Source organism: Schistocerca piceifrons, chromosome 3 (genome assembly GCF_021461385.2).
Source record: "Schistocerca piceifrons isolate TAMUIC-IGC-003096 chromosome 3, iqSchPice1.1, whole genome shotgun sequence".
Lineage (NCBI taxonomy): Eukaryota > Metazoa > Arthropoda > Insecta > Orthoptera > Acrididae > Schistocerca > Schistocerca piceifrons.
Window position 1 is genome coordinate 40,343,803 of NC_060140.1, and position 14,796 is coordinate 40,358,598.

A 14,796-nucleotide genomic window follows, 5' to 3' on the forward strand; every position below is an offset into this window, starting at 1 on the left:
ATCCTGACAGTCTCACCTTCACCGCCATATGTGAGTGTCTCATCTCCTATTATCGCCGCAGATATCACGTCATGGCAGCAAGAGTGGAATTTTACCAGAGTCGAAAGGAACCCGACAATGGACTGCTGAACTCAAAGGTATCTCTCGGAAGTGTAACTTTGTCGCCCGCATATCCCGGGAATCTTACGCAGATGACGTGGTCTGGGATCACCTGATCCAAGCTGCCCCAGACGCGGCTTTCTGCCACGACGCCTTAAAGTTGGAGGACCCGTCGCTAGATCAAATCATAGACCTTGCATTCAAGTTTGAAGTTCCCACTGCAGCTGACCATAGATTGGAAACGTGGACCGACGTCGCAGTCGTCCGAGAAGAGACTTCCGACGTCCAGGAGGACACTGCGGCCGTATACGCACCTTCACACCGCACTCCCCAGCGCACCGCCCCGGCATCTTCTCGGCGTACGGAAAACAAAAAAAGACGGTCGTTCAAGGAAGACAACCGGCAGCTCTCACGGGGCCAGCAACGCCGCCGCAGAGAACCCCTGGGCCTTCCATCATGTCCAGGATGCTATTCCCAGCATGAACAGGAGGATTGTCCTGACCGCTGGGCGACGTGTCGCCGTTGCAATCGGGACGGGCACCTTGCCTCTGTCTGTCGCTCTGCCACGGCGCCAATCTCCAGGTACTCTGACACCAAGGCGTCCGTGGACATCAACCAAGTTGTGTCTTTGGCGTCCCCCAAACTGTATATTGATGTCACCCTATTGGGTAAGCCAGTTCGACTGCAGGTCGATACAGGGGCTGCGGTATCCCTGCTCAATTACACTACCTGGACCGTTTTAGGAGCGCCAAGCCTTCATCCGGCCCCTCGACGCCTACTTACATACAACAGACAGGAAATCGCCTTGTTGGGGCAGTTCACGACGGTGGTTTCTTACAAATCTGTCAGTCATACGATTTCTTTTCTGGCAGTCAACAGTTCCAATGCTACCGATCTGTTTGGGTTGGATGCTTTCCAAATGTTCGGGTTCAGGATCGATGATCATGTACATCTGGTTTCTTCAGAGCTGCCGTTTCCCAAAGTTGACTCCCTCTGCACCGAATTCCAGGATAGCTTCTCCCCCGGCATCGGGTGCGCCAAGGGGTTTGCAGCAACGCTCCACCTCTGGCCGTCAGCCTGCCCTCGATACTTCCAGGTTAGGCAGGTCCCCGTTGCTCTCCAGCAGCCACTGCACGACGAATTGGACCGTCTGCAAAAGGAAAGGGTGCTACAGCCTGTTCAGTTCAGCCCCTGGGCAACACCTCTCGTCATCGTCCAAAAGCCAGGCAGGTGTCTCCGTCTCTTTGGGGACTTTTCGGCGACCCTCAACACCCAGCTTCAGGTGGACGACTTTCCACTCCCTCGGTCTGATCATCTCTTACATCGATTGGCTGGTGGTCGTTACTTTACCAAAATTGACTCGCTGATAGGTACCTCCAGGTTCTTTCGGATAAAGCTTCTCAAGCCCTCACTGTTCTGAATATGCCCGCTGGCCTCACGTACGGCCTGGCTAGCGTCCTGGCCATTTTCCAATGCTTCTTGGAACAACTTCTGCAGGACATTCCCAGTTGCATTAATTACCTCGACAACATTGTCGTTACAGGCCCTACTGCTGCAGCCCATTTTACCAATTTGCTTCAGCTGTTTCTTTGCCTCTGCCAGGCTGGGCTAAAATGCAATAAGGTGAAGTGCTCCTTCTTTCAACCTTCTATTTCCTATTTAGGACAGGTTATTTCACATAAAGGCATCTCTCCGTCATTTTCCTATATGGACGCCATACGCCGCCTGCCTCCCCCACGGGACATCCATCAGCTGAAAACCTTCCTTGGAAAAATATCGTATTACCGGAAGTTCCTTCCATCGGCCGCTCAGGTGGCGGCCCCCTTATCACTTATGCCGCAAAAATGTCCCCTTGAGTTGGACCCCTGCTTGTGAGACGGCCTTTTCCACCCTCAAACTCCAGTTGCAATCAGCCTCCCACCTGATGCCGTATGATCCGTCTCTGCCATTACTCCTGGCCATGGACACGTCTGGTTATGTGCTCAGGGCTGTCCTCTCCCACAAGCTTCTGAATGGGACAGAACGTCCAGTGGCTTTTCTATCCAAGGCCCACTTCGGAAGCGACCCTCGCTGCTCTCCAGAAAGTTTTTCCTCGGATGAGTTGCCGCTAACAATTGTTACCGATAACGGCCCTAAATTCCGGAGCCAGGAATTCGCGACGTTTTGTTCTGCCAATGGCATCCAACAGGTCCTCACTGCGCCCTTTCACCCGCAATCGAACGGCGAGGCCGAGCGCCTCGTCCGGACATTTAAGACCCAAGTGACAAATTATGCCTCCGCCCACACTTTGGACGAGTCGCGCACGTTCTTCCTCAGTTCCTATCGGTCGACGCCCATCGGCCTCCGTAGTCCAGCGGAACTTTTGCACGGCCGGCAACCTCATACCCTTTGGCACCTCCTCCGGCCTGGACCCAAACGACAGGTTCCGACTGCAGAGGCTCCCTTTGTTCCTGGATCCCTTATCTGGACGCGAGGTTTCGCCTGATGTAGTGGGACGAAATTAAACGTCACCCATCCACCAAGTCAGCCCAGTTTGCAGGTGACTATAAGTTTAATTTAGTTTTGCTTATGTGTTTTCTTATTATTTATAATAGATGTGAATTATCTAAAAGTTTTGTATTTTTTTTATGTGTTTCATGTACGGAGAGATCGGCGCAACGAACGGGGACAGCATCTTCGTTGCCGCGACCAGAGAGGAAATTGCTGGCCGCTATACGTCGCGGGTCGACAGCCAAGGAGCAACAGAAGACCCTGGAACCGAGTTGTTGCGTCGTGTTTCTAAAAAATTAAAAATGAATTTTTATACTCTTTTTGTACAACAATGACATCAAATAGATCTTAATCTTATTGAGATGTTAGTCACTGTCTGTCAACGCTCAAGTTCACATCTGTATGTGTAGGAAGCTAATAAAATAGTGTATGCTACTAAAGTTGAAACACGTGTCTTGAAGATTTATTTATGAAGAGTTATGTGAACGGATTAATAATATATTTGACAAGATTATTGATTCAGACAGCGTTGGCTGAAACTTTGAATCTAAAAAGTTTATTTAATGTGTGATTCTGATATCGATTAGATCAAGATAACGTGTGTCGATATAATTTTCTGAGGAGAAACAAACGAGCTTTAAATTCGAAAAAATTACGAAAACCAATTGGCCCAAGTGATGTAATTCTCTGCACACGACTCAACTGATGTTTTACAGTTTCGTTCAAGAACCATTCTATGAAAATTTAAAAGGCATATAAATCATTTTTGAAGTGGGTTGTAACTGACGTAGGTGACGAAGTCTGCACATGGTCATACATATACCAAACGCAAACCTAAATACGTCGTAACACCACACCGTGGCGACCTTAGAAACAGGACTTGTGTGCAACTAAGGCACACAGGTACGAAACGAAACATCAAGAGTCCTTCGGAAGTCAACGCGAGTTTTCGTGGAGCCTTCACCAGCCAGCGGCGACTTCGCGGGTGTGGGCATCTGACGGAGTGCAGCCAAGCAGTACGGTCACGCAGTTGTTCCACGAGAAGGCGCATCTGTTGGGCAGCAGCTGAACGCTGCAAACCCCGACAACCTTTTTTCTCCCTAAACTAATAGGCCCAGTACGTCAGCTGCGGGGCATTCCTCCGGCTGGTATTAGAGGTGTTGCTGAGGGCTTCGCCTGTCTACGGCGGTGCCGCGCGTGGTTGCAGCTAGCGACGTTTCCGGTGTTCGACTCAGCGTCCTGCCGGTTGCGGAAGCGGGGTCGCAGCATCTCAGCGGCTGCATCGACGGCTGTTACATCTGCAGCCCATAGCAGCACACTGATCATCGAGAACTACAAATTACAATATTAGTGTCCGGTGAGTTTGTTTCAAGTTGGAAGTGGAGTGTTGTACATAGGAAGTGTGCTTTTATAGGGTTGTTGATTCCAAGTCTGCGTGTGTAAATAGTTAATATTTTACAATAATGTCGGGAAGTGAAATGTCAGACGAAGAGCAATCTATGTCCAATAGGAGCATGAGAGCCCTTTTTAGGGCGATCGCTAAATTAAAACAATCTAACGAAGAATCTGCTGCTAGATTAAAAGAGGAACTTAAAGGGGAGCTAACAAAATCGACAGACAGGTTACAGGAATATCTTAATGAAACCAGTCGAGAATTAAGTGGTAAAATAGAGTCTTCTAAAGTTGAAATGCAGGAAAAACTAGTAGGACTTAGTAATAAGATTGCTGATAATTGTAAAAGGTTAGAAGAACATATCCAGGAATCGCGCGAGGAAAAAGCTCGCATGCGACACGATATTACTGACTTATCCGAGAGACTAGATAGTGTCAATATCTTAGTTGTAAATGAAATACAGAAAAGTAACGATATGTTACGAGATGAATTTTCTATGCAAACAGAAACTGTTCGCAGAGAATTATTGAAATCTATTAAAGAGGTCTCTACCAAACCTGTAGAGATTTCTTCAATAGATAATGTAGAATTAGAGACATTAACTCATCAAGTAGAAAAGGACCATACCGAAATCGAAAACATGAAATTTTTAATTACTGAGATATGCAGTAATCTTGAGACTGCCAAAGATAATAATATTGACGAAGGTACAGAGCGTTCACATCGTGAACACAGTGAAGAATCGATATTAGCTAATCGCGTATCCAATACAGAAATGCGGATACAGGAAATTACTAAACGGTTATCGGAATTAGATAATAACGAGAACATTTCAGGTAGCAGAGGTAATAACGTAAACAGAGACAACAGTCGCATCAAATTTGCTAGCTCGGACGACAACAATATGAATAAAGCAGTCACGGCAAGCCAATCCGATGCAACTCCGTCTCTGCAATCTAAACAAAATCCGACTATTTCTCTCGCAGAATGTCTGGATGACATAACAACAAATTCAAATGTAGCAAGTCGATTTCCTGTATTCAAACCAGGAGGCGAACTGCACCCTATAATCTTTATAAAAGCTTTTGAAACATCACTATCTCCTAAATGGAGTAATGAAAAACGCATTCAATTTGTAATAGGACATTTAGAAGCAGAAGCTGCGGAGTGGGCAGTACTGCATAGAACTGAATTCAGGGATTGGGATGATTTTGTTAAGCAGTTTAAACAAAATTATTGGTCAAGAGGAAAACAACAACACTTAACTTTAGAGTTGTTAGACCCTCCTCCATATTCTAAACGGTGGGGAGGTTATAGGAATTATTTTGAATGGCATTTAAACCGTGCTAAATTAATTGAAGAACCAATTATTGAAAGTCATTTAATACGAGTACTAATTAGTAGGTTACCGTATTACGTAAAGGAAAGAATGATAGAAAGAGAATGGTCACAGCCGTGCGAATTGTTAGGATATTTAGAGCAGTTAGATATACTTAATAGAGAAAGGGAAGACGAGAAGTTTAGATTTGGTAGAAATGACAATCCTCGAAATAATAATAATAATTCAGAACCACGAAAAGCTAATAACAACAATCATAGCCGGTTCTGTTATATAAAACGTCAATCTAAAGATAAAGAGAGCCAACAAAATCGTGGTAATAACTCTAAAATGCGGAAACTACACAATAACGATCATGAGATAAATCATCCTCAAGTAATTAATGAAGGTCAAGTGGTAGGTGACGTCATCATAGAACGTTCGGAAAACTAGTAAAGTCCTTTAGTACGGGTCAACTAAAGGGAACTATTGGTCAAGATTATACAAGACCCAATTGCAATTTATCATTAAGCTGCCAAAAGGACGGTGACTGGCAACAAGATTTACTTCAGGAAGACAATCAGATAAGGGAGAATGTAACATATAAACCCGTTATTAAAGGTTATATTAAAGATACCGAAGTAAATATTATAGTTGATTCGGGTAGTGAAGTAAGTATTTTATCCAAAGAATTATTTCAGCTTAAAAGGAAATATTGGAATTTCCCGACTTTACCTGTAACTGGGGTGAAAATTATAGGAGTTACTGGTAAAAGAAGTCAAAATATTACTGAAGAAGTTTATGTAACTTTTGAAATTGCTAAACAATTAATTGCTCACTCTGTACTCGTCGTAGCCAACTTAAATGTGGCCATAATTTTAGGTATAGATTGGCTGTGTAAATATAAAGCTATATTAGATTTTAAAGATTCTTCCTTAACCATCCATAAGGAGGCATGTACTTTTAAAGTGAGGTTCCCTAATAGTCAAGTACCTGAAAATTGCTACGAATCCTTACAGATTAGGTACGCACCGACCATGAATCTATTAACAGATTTTAGTGATCTTGGGTATGCAGTATACCAATGTCAGGCTAGTAATAGTATCGAAACCGAAGTGAAAGAAAAATGTTTATCTACGAATTGTCTATCCGAGCAAGAAAAGGAAGAGTTGGAATCTTTGATGTTAGAATTTAGAGCCGTCTTCTCAGATGAACCGGGGAGAATTAAAGATTACGTTTGTAAACTTAAGATTAAAGATAAGAAACCATTCTTTAAGAAACCTTATCCTATTCCAGTACAATTCAAAGAAGCGGCTAGTAGAGAAATAAATAAGATGCTAGAACAAAACATTATCGAACGATCAGGTAGCGCTTTTAACAGTCCGTTGTGGGTAGTTAAGAAAGCTACTGGTGGGGTACGACTGGTTCTGGATGCCCGTGAATTAAATAAAATTATAGAGATGGAAAGAGACAGACCTATTCCTATGGAGGACGTACTTCTTAAGATCGCTGGTTCTCGTTATATGAGTACAATGGATCTAACCTCTGGCTACCATCAAGTAACATTACACCCGGATTCACGGCAATATACGGCTTTTCTTTTTGAAGGCAGATCATATCAGTTCCAAGTTTTACCTTTTGGACTTAATATATCAGTGTCAACTTTCATTAGGGCATTAGATTCTGCTTTGGGTCAGCAATTGTTACAAAAGATTATTTTATATGTAGATGATATTTTGGTAGCTACTAAAACGTGGGAAGAACACGTAACGATATTACGGGAATTGTTTAACCGTTTAATTGACAGAGGAATTACTTTAAAATTATCTAAGTCTTACTTCGGAAAGGAGGAAGTGAGATTTTTGGGGCATATAGTGGACAGTAAAGGTATTAGGCCAGACCCAGCACGTATTGAAGCTATTGCTCGATGCCCGAGTCCTAGAAATCGGAAACAATTGAAATCATTCTTAGGAATGGTAGGATTTCTGAGAAGATTTCTTCCAGGGCAGGATATTGTTAATCCTACATTACTAGATTTATTGAAAGAGAAGTCAGTATGGCTCTGGGGACAAAAGGAAGAGGAAGTTTTTAATAAGGTAAAAGGAGCGTTAACCAAAGCCAAAATGCTATAGCACCCAGATTTCGATCAGGACTTTGGTATGTGTACGGATGCCTCTGATTATGGTGTGTCTTGTGTAATATTCCAAGGTGATCTGACCAATGAAGAGGGATTATATCGGCCTATTGGATTCGCTAGTCGAACTTTAAATAAACATGAAAGAAATTATTTTGTATCCGAGAAGGAAGCTCTCGCAGTGGTATGGGGTTTTCAACGATTTAGAGGATTATTAATGGGAAGAAAAACAATTGTATATACTGATCATCAGGCTTTAATCTTTTTGAACAATTGCCGGTTACTGCACCGTAGGCTATTACGTTGGGTATTATACTTGCAAGAATTTCAGTACGAAATTAGGTATATAAAAGGATCTCAGAATGTAATTTCAGATGCTTTGTCAAGGCTTCCCGTAGGAATGGAGAATATTAATATTGCAGAAGAACCAGGAACAAATTATCATGTTTATTTCCTTTTAACTAAGGAGAACGAACGTAAGGTTAAACGGATAGTAACTGCTGTTAGATGCAATCAAAGAAATGACGATCAATATAGGGACCTTATACAAAACCTTAATAATGGGGACGAAACAGTTAACACCCGGGGTGTGTGGTTATATTTTAACGACTTGTTGTATTGGAAAGCACAGAGGGAACACCAGAGATGGAAAATCTGCATTCCGGAAACTGTTGTGGACGAGTTAATTACTTATATTCATGAAGGTTACGGGCATTTTGGAATTCATAAATGTATTAAACATCTAATGAAGTATTATTATTTCAAAAATATGTCACGTATTGTGAGAAGTATTATTAGGGCTTGTGAAACCTGTCAAAAGGTTAAAGTTAATAACAAATCCAAGCGTTATAAATTATATGCTGTAATTCCTCGAGGTTTGTGGGATCTACTATCATTAGATTTTTTCGGCCCTCTGCCTCGTAGTTCAGGAGGATTAACATATGTGTTTGTTGTAATGGAATGTTGGTCCAAACATGTGAAACTGTATACTTTGAAACGAGCGAATACAGCAAACGTTATACGCTGCCTCACCCGAAATTACTTTGTTAACTGGGGCATTCCTAAACGACTTATGTCTGACAACGGTAGTGCCTTTATTAGTCAAAGATTTCAAGATATGATAAGACAATATGGAATCAAACATATCTTAATTTCGAAATATCACCCTCAAAGTAATTTAGTAGAAAGAGTCATGAAAGAATTAGGACGATTATGTAGAACTTATTGTGCACATAAACATACTCGGTGGGCCAAACTAATGCCTGAATTCGAAAAGATATTAAATGAATTGCCTCACCTAGCGACGGGATTATCACCTATAGAAATTTTAGGCAAACGAATTATAGGTGAGCCTTTACTAGCTGCTTTACCTTGGCCACCAGTAAATGAGATCCAACAATGTATCCCAGACGAAAAAGTTTGCGAACAGATTGTAAAAAATGCCGAACGGAGAATTAAAAGCTATAATCAACAGGCTATAGAACCCTCATTTCAGGTAGGAGATCTTGTGTTAGTACGATCTCATCCTAAAAGTTCTAAGATCGATAAGGAATGTAGAAAATTCTTCTTTATCTTTGAAGGTCCATATGTTGTACATAAGATTGTACATCCCAAAGCATTACTCCTTATGGAACCTTCATCAGGTGTAATTAAAGGATTATATAGTGTTGATCAAATGAAACTCTTCATTCCTAAATAAGTTAATATTTAGTATATGTTACATACGGAAGAGCGTTCATAGTTTATTCATGTGAAGTTTTTCGTGATAGTTACGTATTATTTTAAAGAATAGAACAGAAAGCTTAAACAAGTGTTCTGCAATAATCTACTGGTACTTCAAAAAGAGAAAGATAACCAAAAAGGGGGATTTATATGGAGGAAACTTTGCTCTTAGGTCAAAAGGAATTTTGCATATTTTAAATTTACTCGGATAGTAGGAACCAAAGGGGATGGTTAATAGTTTTAGGGACCATGGGCGTCCAGAGCTATATGGCTCACGAGAACATAGCAGAGTGCCTTTAATAGAGGTTTGCAATAGTGTTAATATAGAACACACCAAACGGGGCTCTCTCGCTTGTTTCTCCTAAATAAATGGCCATTACCCAACAAGGTGTCCGAAGGTAAAGAAAGCCGTGCCGAGATTCTAAAGAAAGTTTTGCTTGATTTCTTCTTGACCTCAGGCATAAATAAGGCATTAGGGAAGAGAATGACGTAAAGTAAATAGTACTATTAGTTATTGTGAGAAACTTATTAGTAATATACATTCTTGAAAAGAATAACTCTAGTAAATAAATGAAACTGAAACTAATCTATCACAATTTGAACGCTCTGTCCTAATGTACAACGTTAAAGAACGTACTAAATTAGTATTTATTAGCAACTACTAACTGAAGAGGAGCAATCTCCCTATATTCGGTTACGAATTACCATAAGAGCACAATTAAGAGTAAATGACAAATAGTCACAACGATATCGTATTAAAAGGATTAAATCTCTCTAATAGCAAGGACTCTAGGTTACGTAAAATGTGAGGAAAAATGTATTAACAGTTAAATATTGTATATTGAAAAGTTTTAATTTCGGTTAAAACCTGACAAACTGAGCTTGTGGGTGGGGTATGTAGTGGGACGAAATTAAACGTCACCCATCCACCAAGTCAGCCCAGTTTGCAGGTGACTATAAGTTTAATTTAGTTTTGCTTATGTGTTTTCTTATTATTTATAATAGATGTGAATTATCTAAAAGTTTTGTATTTTTTTTATGTGTTTCATGTACGGAGAGATCGGCGCAACGAACGGGGACAGCATCTTCGTTGCCGCGACCAGAGAGGAAATTGCTGGCCGCTATACGTCGCGGGTCGACAGCCAAGGAGCAACAGAAGATCCTGGAACCGAGTTGTTGCGTCGTTTCTAAAAAATTAAAAATGAATTTTTATACTCTTTTTGTACAACAATGACATCAAATAGATCTTAATCTTATTGAGATGTTAGTCACTGTCTGTCAACGCTCAAGTTCACATCTGTATGTGTAGGAAGCTAATAAAATAGTGTATGCTACTAAAGTTGAAACACGTGTCTTGAAGATTTATTTATGAAGAGTTATGTGAACGGATTAATAATATATTTGACAAGATTATTGATTCAGACAGCGTTGGCTGAAACTTTGAGTCTAAAAAGTTTATTTAATGTGTGATTCTGATATCGATTAGATCAAGATAACGTGTGTCGATATAATTTTCTGAGGAGAAACAAACGAGCTTTAAATTCGAAAAAATTACGAAAACCAATTGGCCCAAGTGATGTAATTCTCTGCACACGACTCAACTGATGTTTTACAGTTTCGTTCAAGAACCATTCTATGAAAATTTAAAAGGCATATAAATCATTTTTGAAGTGGGTTGTAACTGACGTAGGTGACGAAGTCTGCACATGGTCATACATATACCAAACGCAAACCTAAATACGTCGTAACACCACACCGAGAGCTGGATGGATTCAGGGGGTGATCGTCTCGCCGCAAGGCCATCAGCTTTTTGATGTCTGCATCGCTGACAAAGTGGTCCGCCGCCACCGCAACCAACTCAGGCGCTGGTATCACGGTTTCCCGACCGCCTCTTCTTTCCAGCAAACAGCTCCGCCGCCTTTTTCCAGCCGCCCGGATGCGCTCCCTTCCACCCGTGGTCGGCGTGCAGGGCCGCCAGACCCCGTCCAGCAGCAACAGCCGTCGTCTCCACAGCGGCTGCTGGCTCCACCGGCTCCTGCACCGGCCCGACCGGCTGCGCCATCCACCATCGTTGACGATGCCCCCGTGCCCTTGGCACCACCGCCGCCGGTGTCGCAGCCTAGCTAGCGACGCCCTCGCAGTCCATTTTCCGGGAAGCATCCCGCGGACGTCGACGAACCTATGCCCGTGGCGCCGTCGCGGCCGGCTTCCCCGTATCTTCCGCAACGCAGCTCCGCCCGTCTGGCCCACCGCGCCGCGCCCTACTCTGCAGGGGCGAGTTTTCACCGCCTCCTCCACGAGGCCGCCAAGGCCAAGCAGGACGATGTCGCCCTCCTCTCCCTCCCCCCCCACCCCCCAGGAAGAGTGGTGTGTCCTGTCTGCCATCGGGTTCCTCTAAATGGCAGGCAGCACCGCATAACAGCCACGCTATGAGGGAAACAAACCAACAGCCGAAGACATCAGGTAAACACGCCAAAGATTCCAGTCGATTAATAGGAACCTTTCCTTGCAGAGGTCACCGCGAGATAGCCAGCCACGGATTCCTGCACAGGGTTTCTATTGGCTCCAGCTCACTATATAGGCCCGGCCAGTCGAAGGAAGACCAGTCTTCGTCCACTGATAATGGCAACCGCTGTAGCAGAGTCTCCGAGAAGGTATCACCGAAGTCGCTGTACTGCACCGCCGATCGAAGTACCAGTCGCCTGAGAGGAACCACATCTGACTCGATCGATGTACATCTATTGTACAGCCAGCTATTGTATTGTAGAAGAAGTTAAGTTCAATAAACTGTTGGAGAATACAACTCATTATATTCATGCACAGATAAATTTTTGTAGAAATGTTTAAATACCACAATGTACTAGCTGTCCAGCGTGTGTCTTTGTATTTCTATGGATCAGTCAAATAATGTTAGTAGCAAGGATCAAACTCTGGTTTTCCGCCGCATATACAAACAATATTGCAGGGTTTACTTTGTTTAGACAGCGTAATCACATATCTTCACTCAACATGGGGGCCCACCTGGCTGAAAATGGAGTCACCCATGCAATTTCAGCATAACAACAAACTGGAATGCGAAATTATTTAACATCGACGATGCATTTCACCCTTTTGTAGCATCACCAGATTGTGTAAAAGAACCTGTATATGTAATCCATCTGTCATAAAGCCATATAAAATGGAAAATGGACACAACAATGGCAGTAGCCCACAGAGGTTTTAAAAGAATGATGGTAGGCGGTAGCAGAGCAAGCCTGTTTCTGACTGGTCTAGAGAAAAGGGGTTGGGAAAGGGAGTACTCGGCGCTAAATTTGTTAGCAATATTTATCTGCAAGGGCGTCGGTACATTACGACAGGTTTTCTGTGGCGGACTGTCCTCTCCCCCAGTGACTGAGTGCTATTTGTGGCAGCCACTAGGTCTCTTGCGTGTGCACAGATACGTATTGTTTAAATAGCGCAAATTTCTCCACCACATTTGGGGAGACGGTCTGGTGTAGTGTTAGGCAGACATGCAGTGCTCTCCCATTCGCGACTCTGTGGCCGTGACCGCACAGGGAGTTCGGTACCCTGCTGGCATTATCCAGTGAACACAGGGGAGGAGATCCTCGTCATCCAGGTGTGTATTTGTAGCGTTCTTTGAATTTACACCGACGTGTTGGAATCTGTTTGCTTTTGTATTACAGCGGGCAGGAGACTTTTCGGCCAAAACTGATACGGCAGCAGTGTGAGCCACCAGACTGGGGATGACTGCACCCCAACGTTCTCAGCAGTTGCTCCGCATGTCCGTGGTCATATTCCAAGCAGCAGTTTCCGCGGCTATCCATCCACAGTTTGCAGTCAAAGGGGTAGGCTACCGTCAGCGAACTGATGTTCGCTGAGGTGGTTTCAGTAATTGGACGGTTGTATCTCTAGGTGCGTATTTGATAGCGCTGTACAGCGTCTCAAACAGTATCTTCCGTTGGTGGCGTCGGTATTTTATTATGTCGTCACACAATATAGTAATGTAGTGGTGGTTTGGAAGGGGTTTGTTTATTGGAGTGTGGTATTTCTTATGTTACATATTTGGTTAGACATCTGTATCACTTATACAAATTGCTATGACATAATTTCTACCAATACATTAGTTTCTAACACATACACCATGACATCCCAAAAACGAGCACGCGCGCGCACACACACGTTAGTGATGGAGTGGTGACTTAGCAATGATAAATAAATAAGACCTATGCTTCGTTGTGATCGCCTGAGGGCATGAAGACATTGACCCGACGTCGGAACAGTGGGGTGGATCTTGTGTGATTCGACACAATAATTATAATTTTGGGAAGCCCGAAAAAAATTACGAAAATTGGCCAAAAGTGCGTAAAATTGGGGAAGATACCAAAAATATGGGAAATTAAGAAAAATTGCGGAAGAATGTTATAAATTAGAAACCCTTTCACTACAGAGTACAACTGACTGGGCTCATCCAGTTCAGCTGTACCTATAGAAAAAGAATTACTATTGATAATCTGATATTGCTTATACCAAATCTGCACCTCTATCACGTGATGCTCAGACCTCGAATGAAAAGGGCTATGGGCAGTTGAGCTAGTTATGACAGATGATAATGGGGAAAGGTACTTGATCCACATTGGTCGATTGGGGCTCCCATTGGCTGAGAGAGGGTCCCTGCCATTTTTTTCACGTGATGACTATGGAGTTACGCCGTCTACAGACAAGCTAATAATTACAAATTCAGAAAAATTCCGTAATTTATTGGAGAGAAAGAGTTTCGCAAACTGAGCAAGTCAGTAACGCGTTAGTACACCTCTGGCGTTATGCGAAGTTATTCAGCGTGGCATGGGACGATAGAGTCCTCCTGAGGAATATCGAGCCAAATTCTTTCCAATTATGCGTTAGATCGTCAAAATACCGAGCTGCTAGGAAGGCGCTGCCCATAATACTCCTAACTTTCTCCACTGGAGAGAGATCCCCCTGCGGGTTCGGGGTAAGAATAGGCCCTCGGTATTCCTGCCTGTCGTAAGAGGCGACTAAAAGGAGTCTCAACCGTTTCGGCCTTCTGTGATGGTCCCCTCTTGGGTTTGACCTCCTTTTTTTTTCCAAATTTCTGTTGTTAGTGCGTGCCATTTGGGGAAGGACACCTTACGTGGTGTTTTTTCTATTGGCCCATCATGCTCCACCACCTTGCATGTTACCTATTGTCGTGTGGGGGGGACTACGCCCAACATCTTCTGGGTTGTCTCCTTCTCACCTTGTGCGCACTCTTCTTCTCAGCGCCTACGACAACTGTGGACCCTTTGAGCGCCTAAAATCCAGCACGGTAGCCAGTCCGTTGTGGTGGGGTCGTCATGTACCCTCTTGGTGGTAGCCCCCTGACCACACAGGGATCGCACTACAGATGCCAGAGCTGTTTCCTCCCCATGCATGCCAAGGAGTATGTGCCCATCTTGTCTGGGGCACGGGGACTCCGGGCAATGGGATATCGGCCAGGTACCCGTTGCTTTGGCTGGCTGGCGCCCTTGGGGAGAGCCCTCGTTCGGAGTAGGCGGCATCTGGGCGGATGTGGTGCAATGAAGCGAAATAAATCACACCAAGCTGGTGGTCGCACGGCCACCAGCGTCTCTAAGCGAGGTAGAG

General features: G+C 43.5%; 1 protein-coding gene across 1 annotated transcript in view; it reads right to left on the reverse strand.

Moving 5' to 3' along the window:
• LOC124788375 (ribosome-binding protein 1-like) overlaps positions 1–11,218 on the reverse strand; it is a 48,606-nt gene extending 37,388 nt beyond the window's left edge. The window contains exon 1 of the mRNA XM_047255640.1: positions 11,043–11,218. Within this exon, the coding sequence (XP_047111596.1) occupies positions 11,043–11,218 (176 nt within the window). The remainder of the gene's footprint in view (positions 1–11,042) is intronic.
• Positions 11,219–14,796: the final 3,578 nt, after the last annotated feature.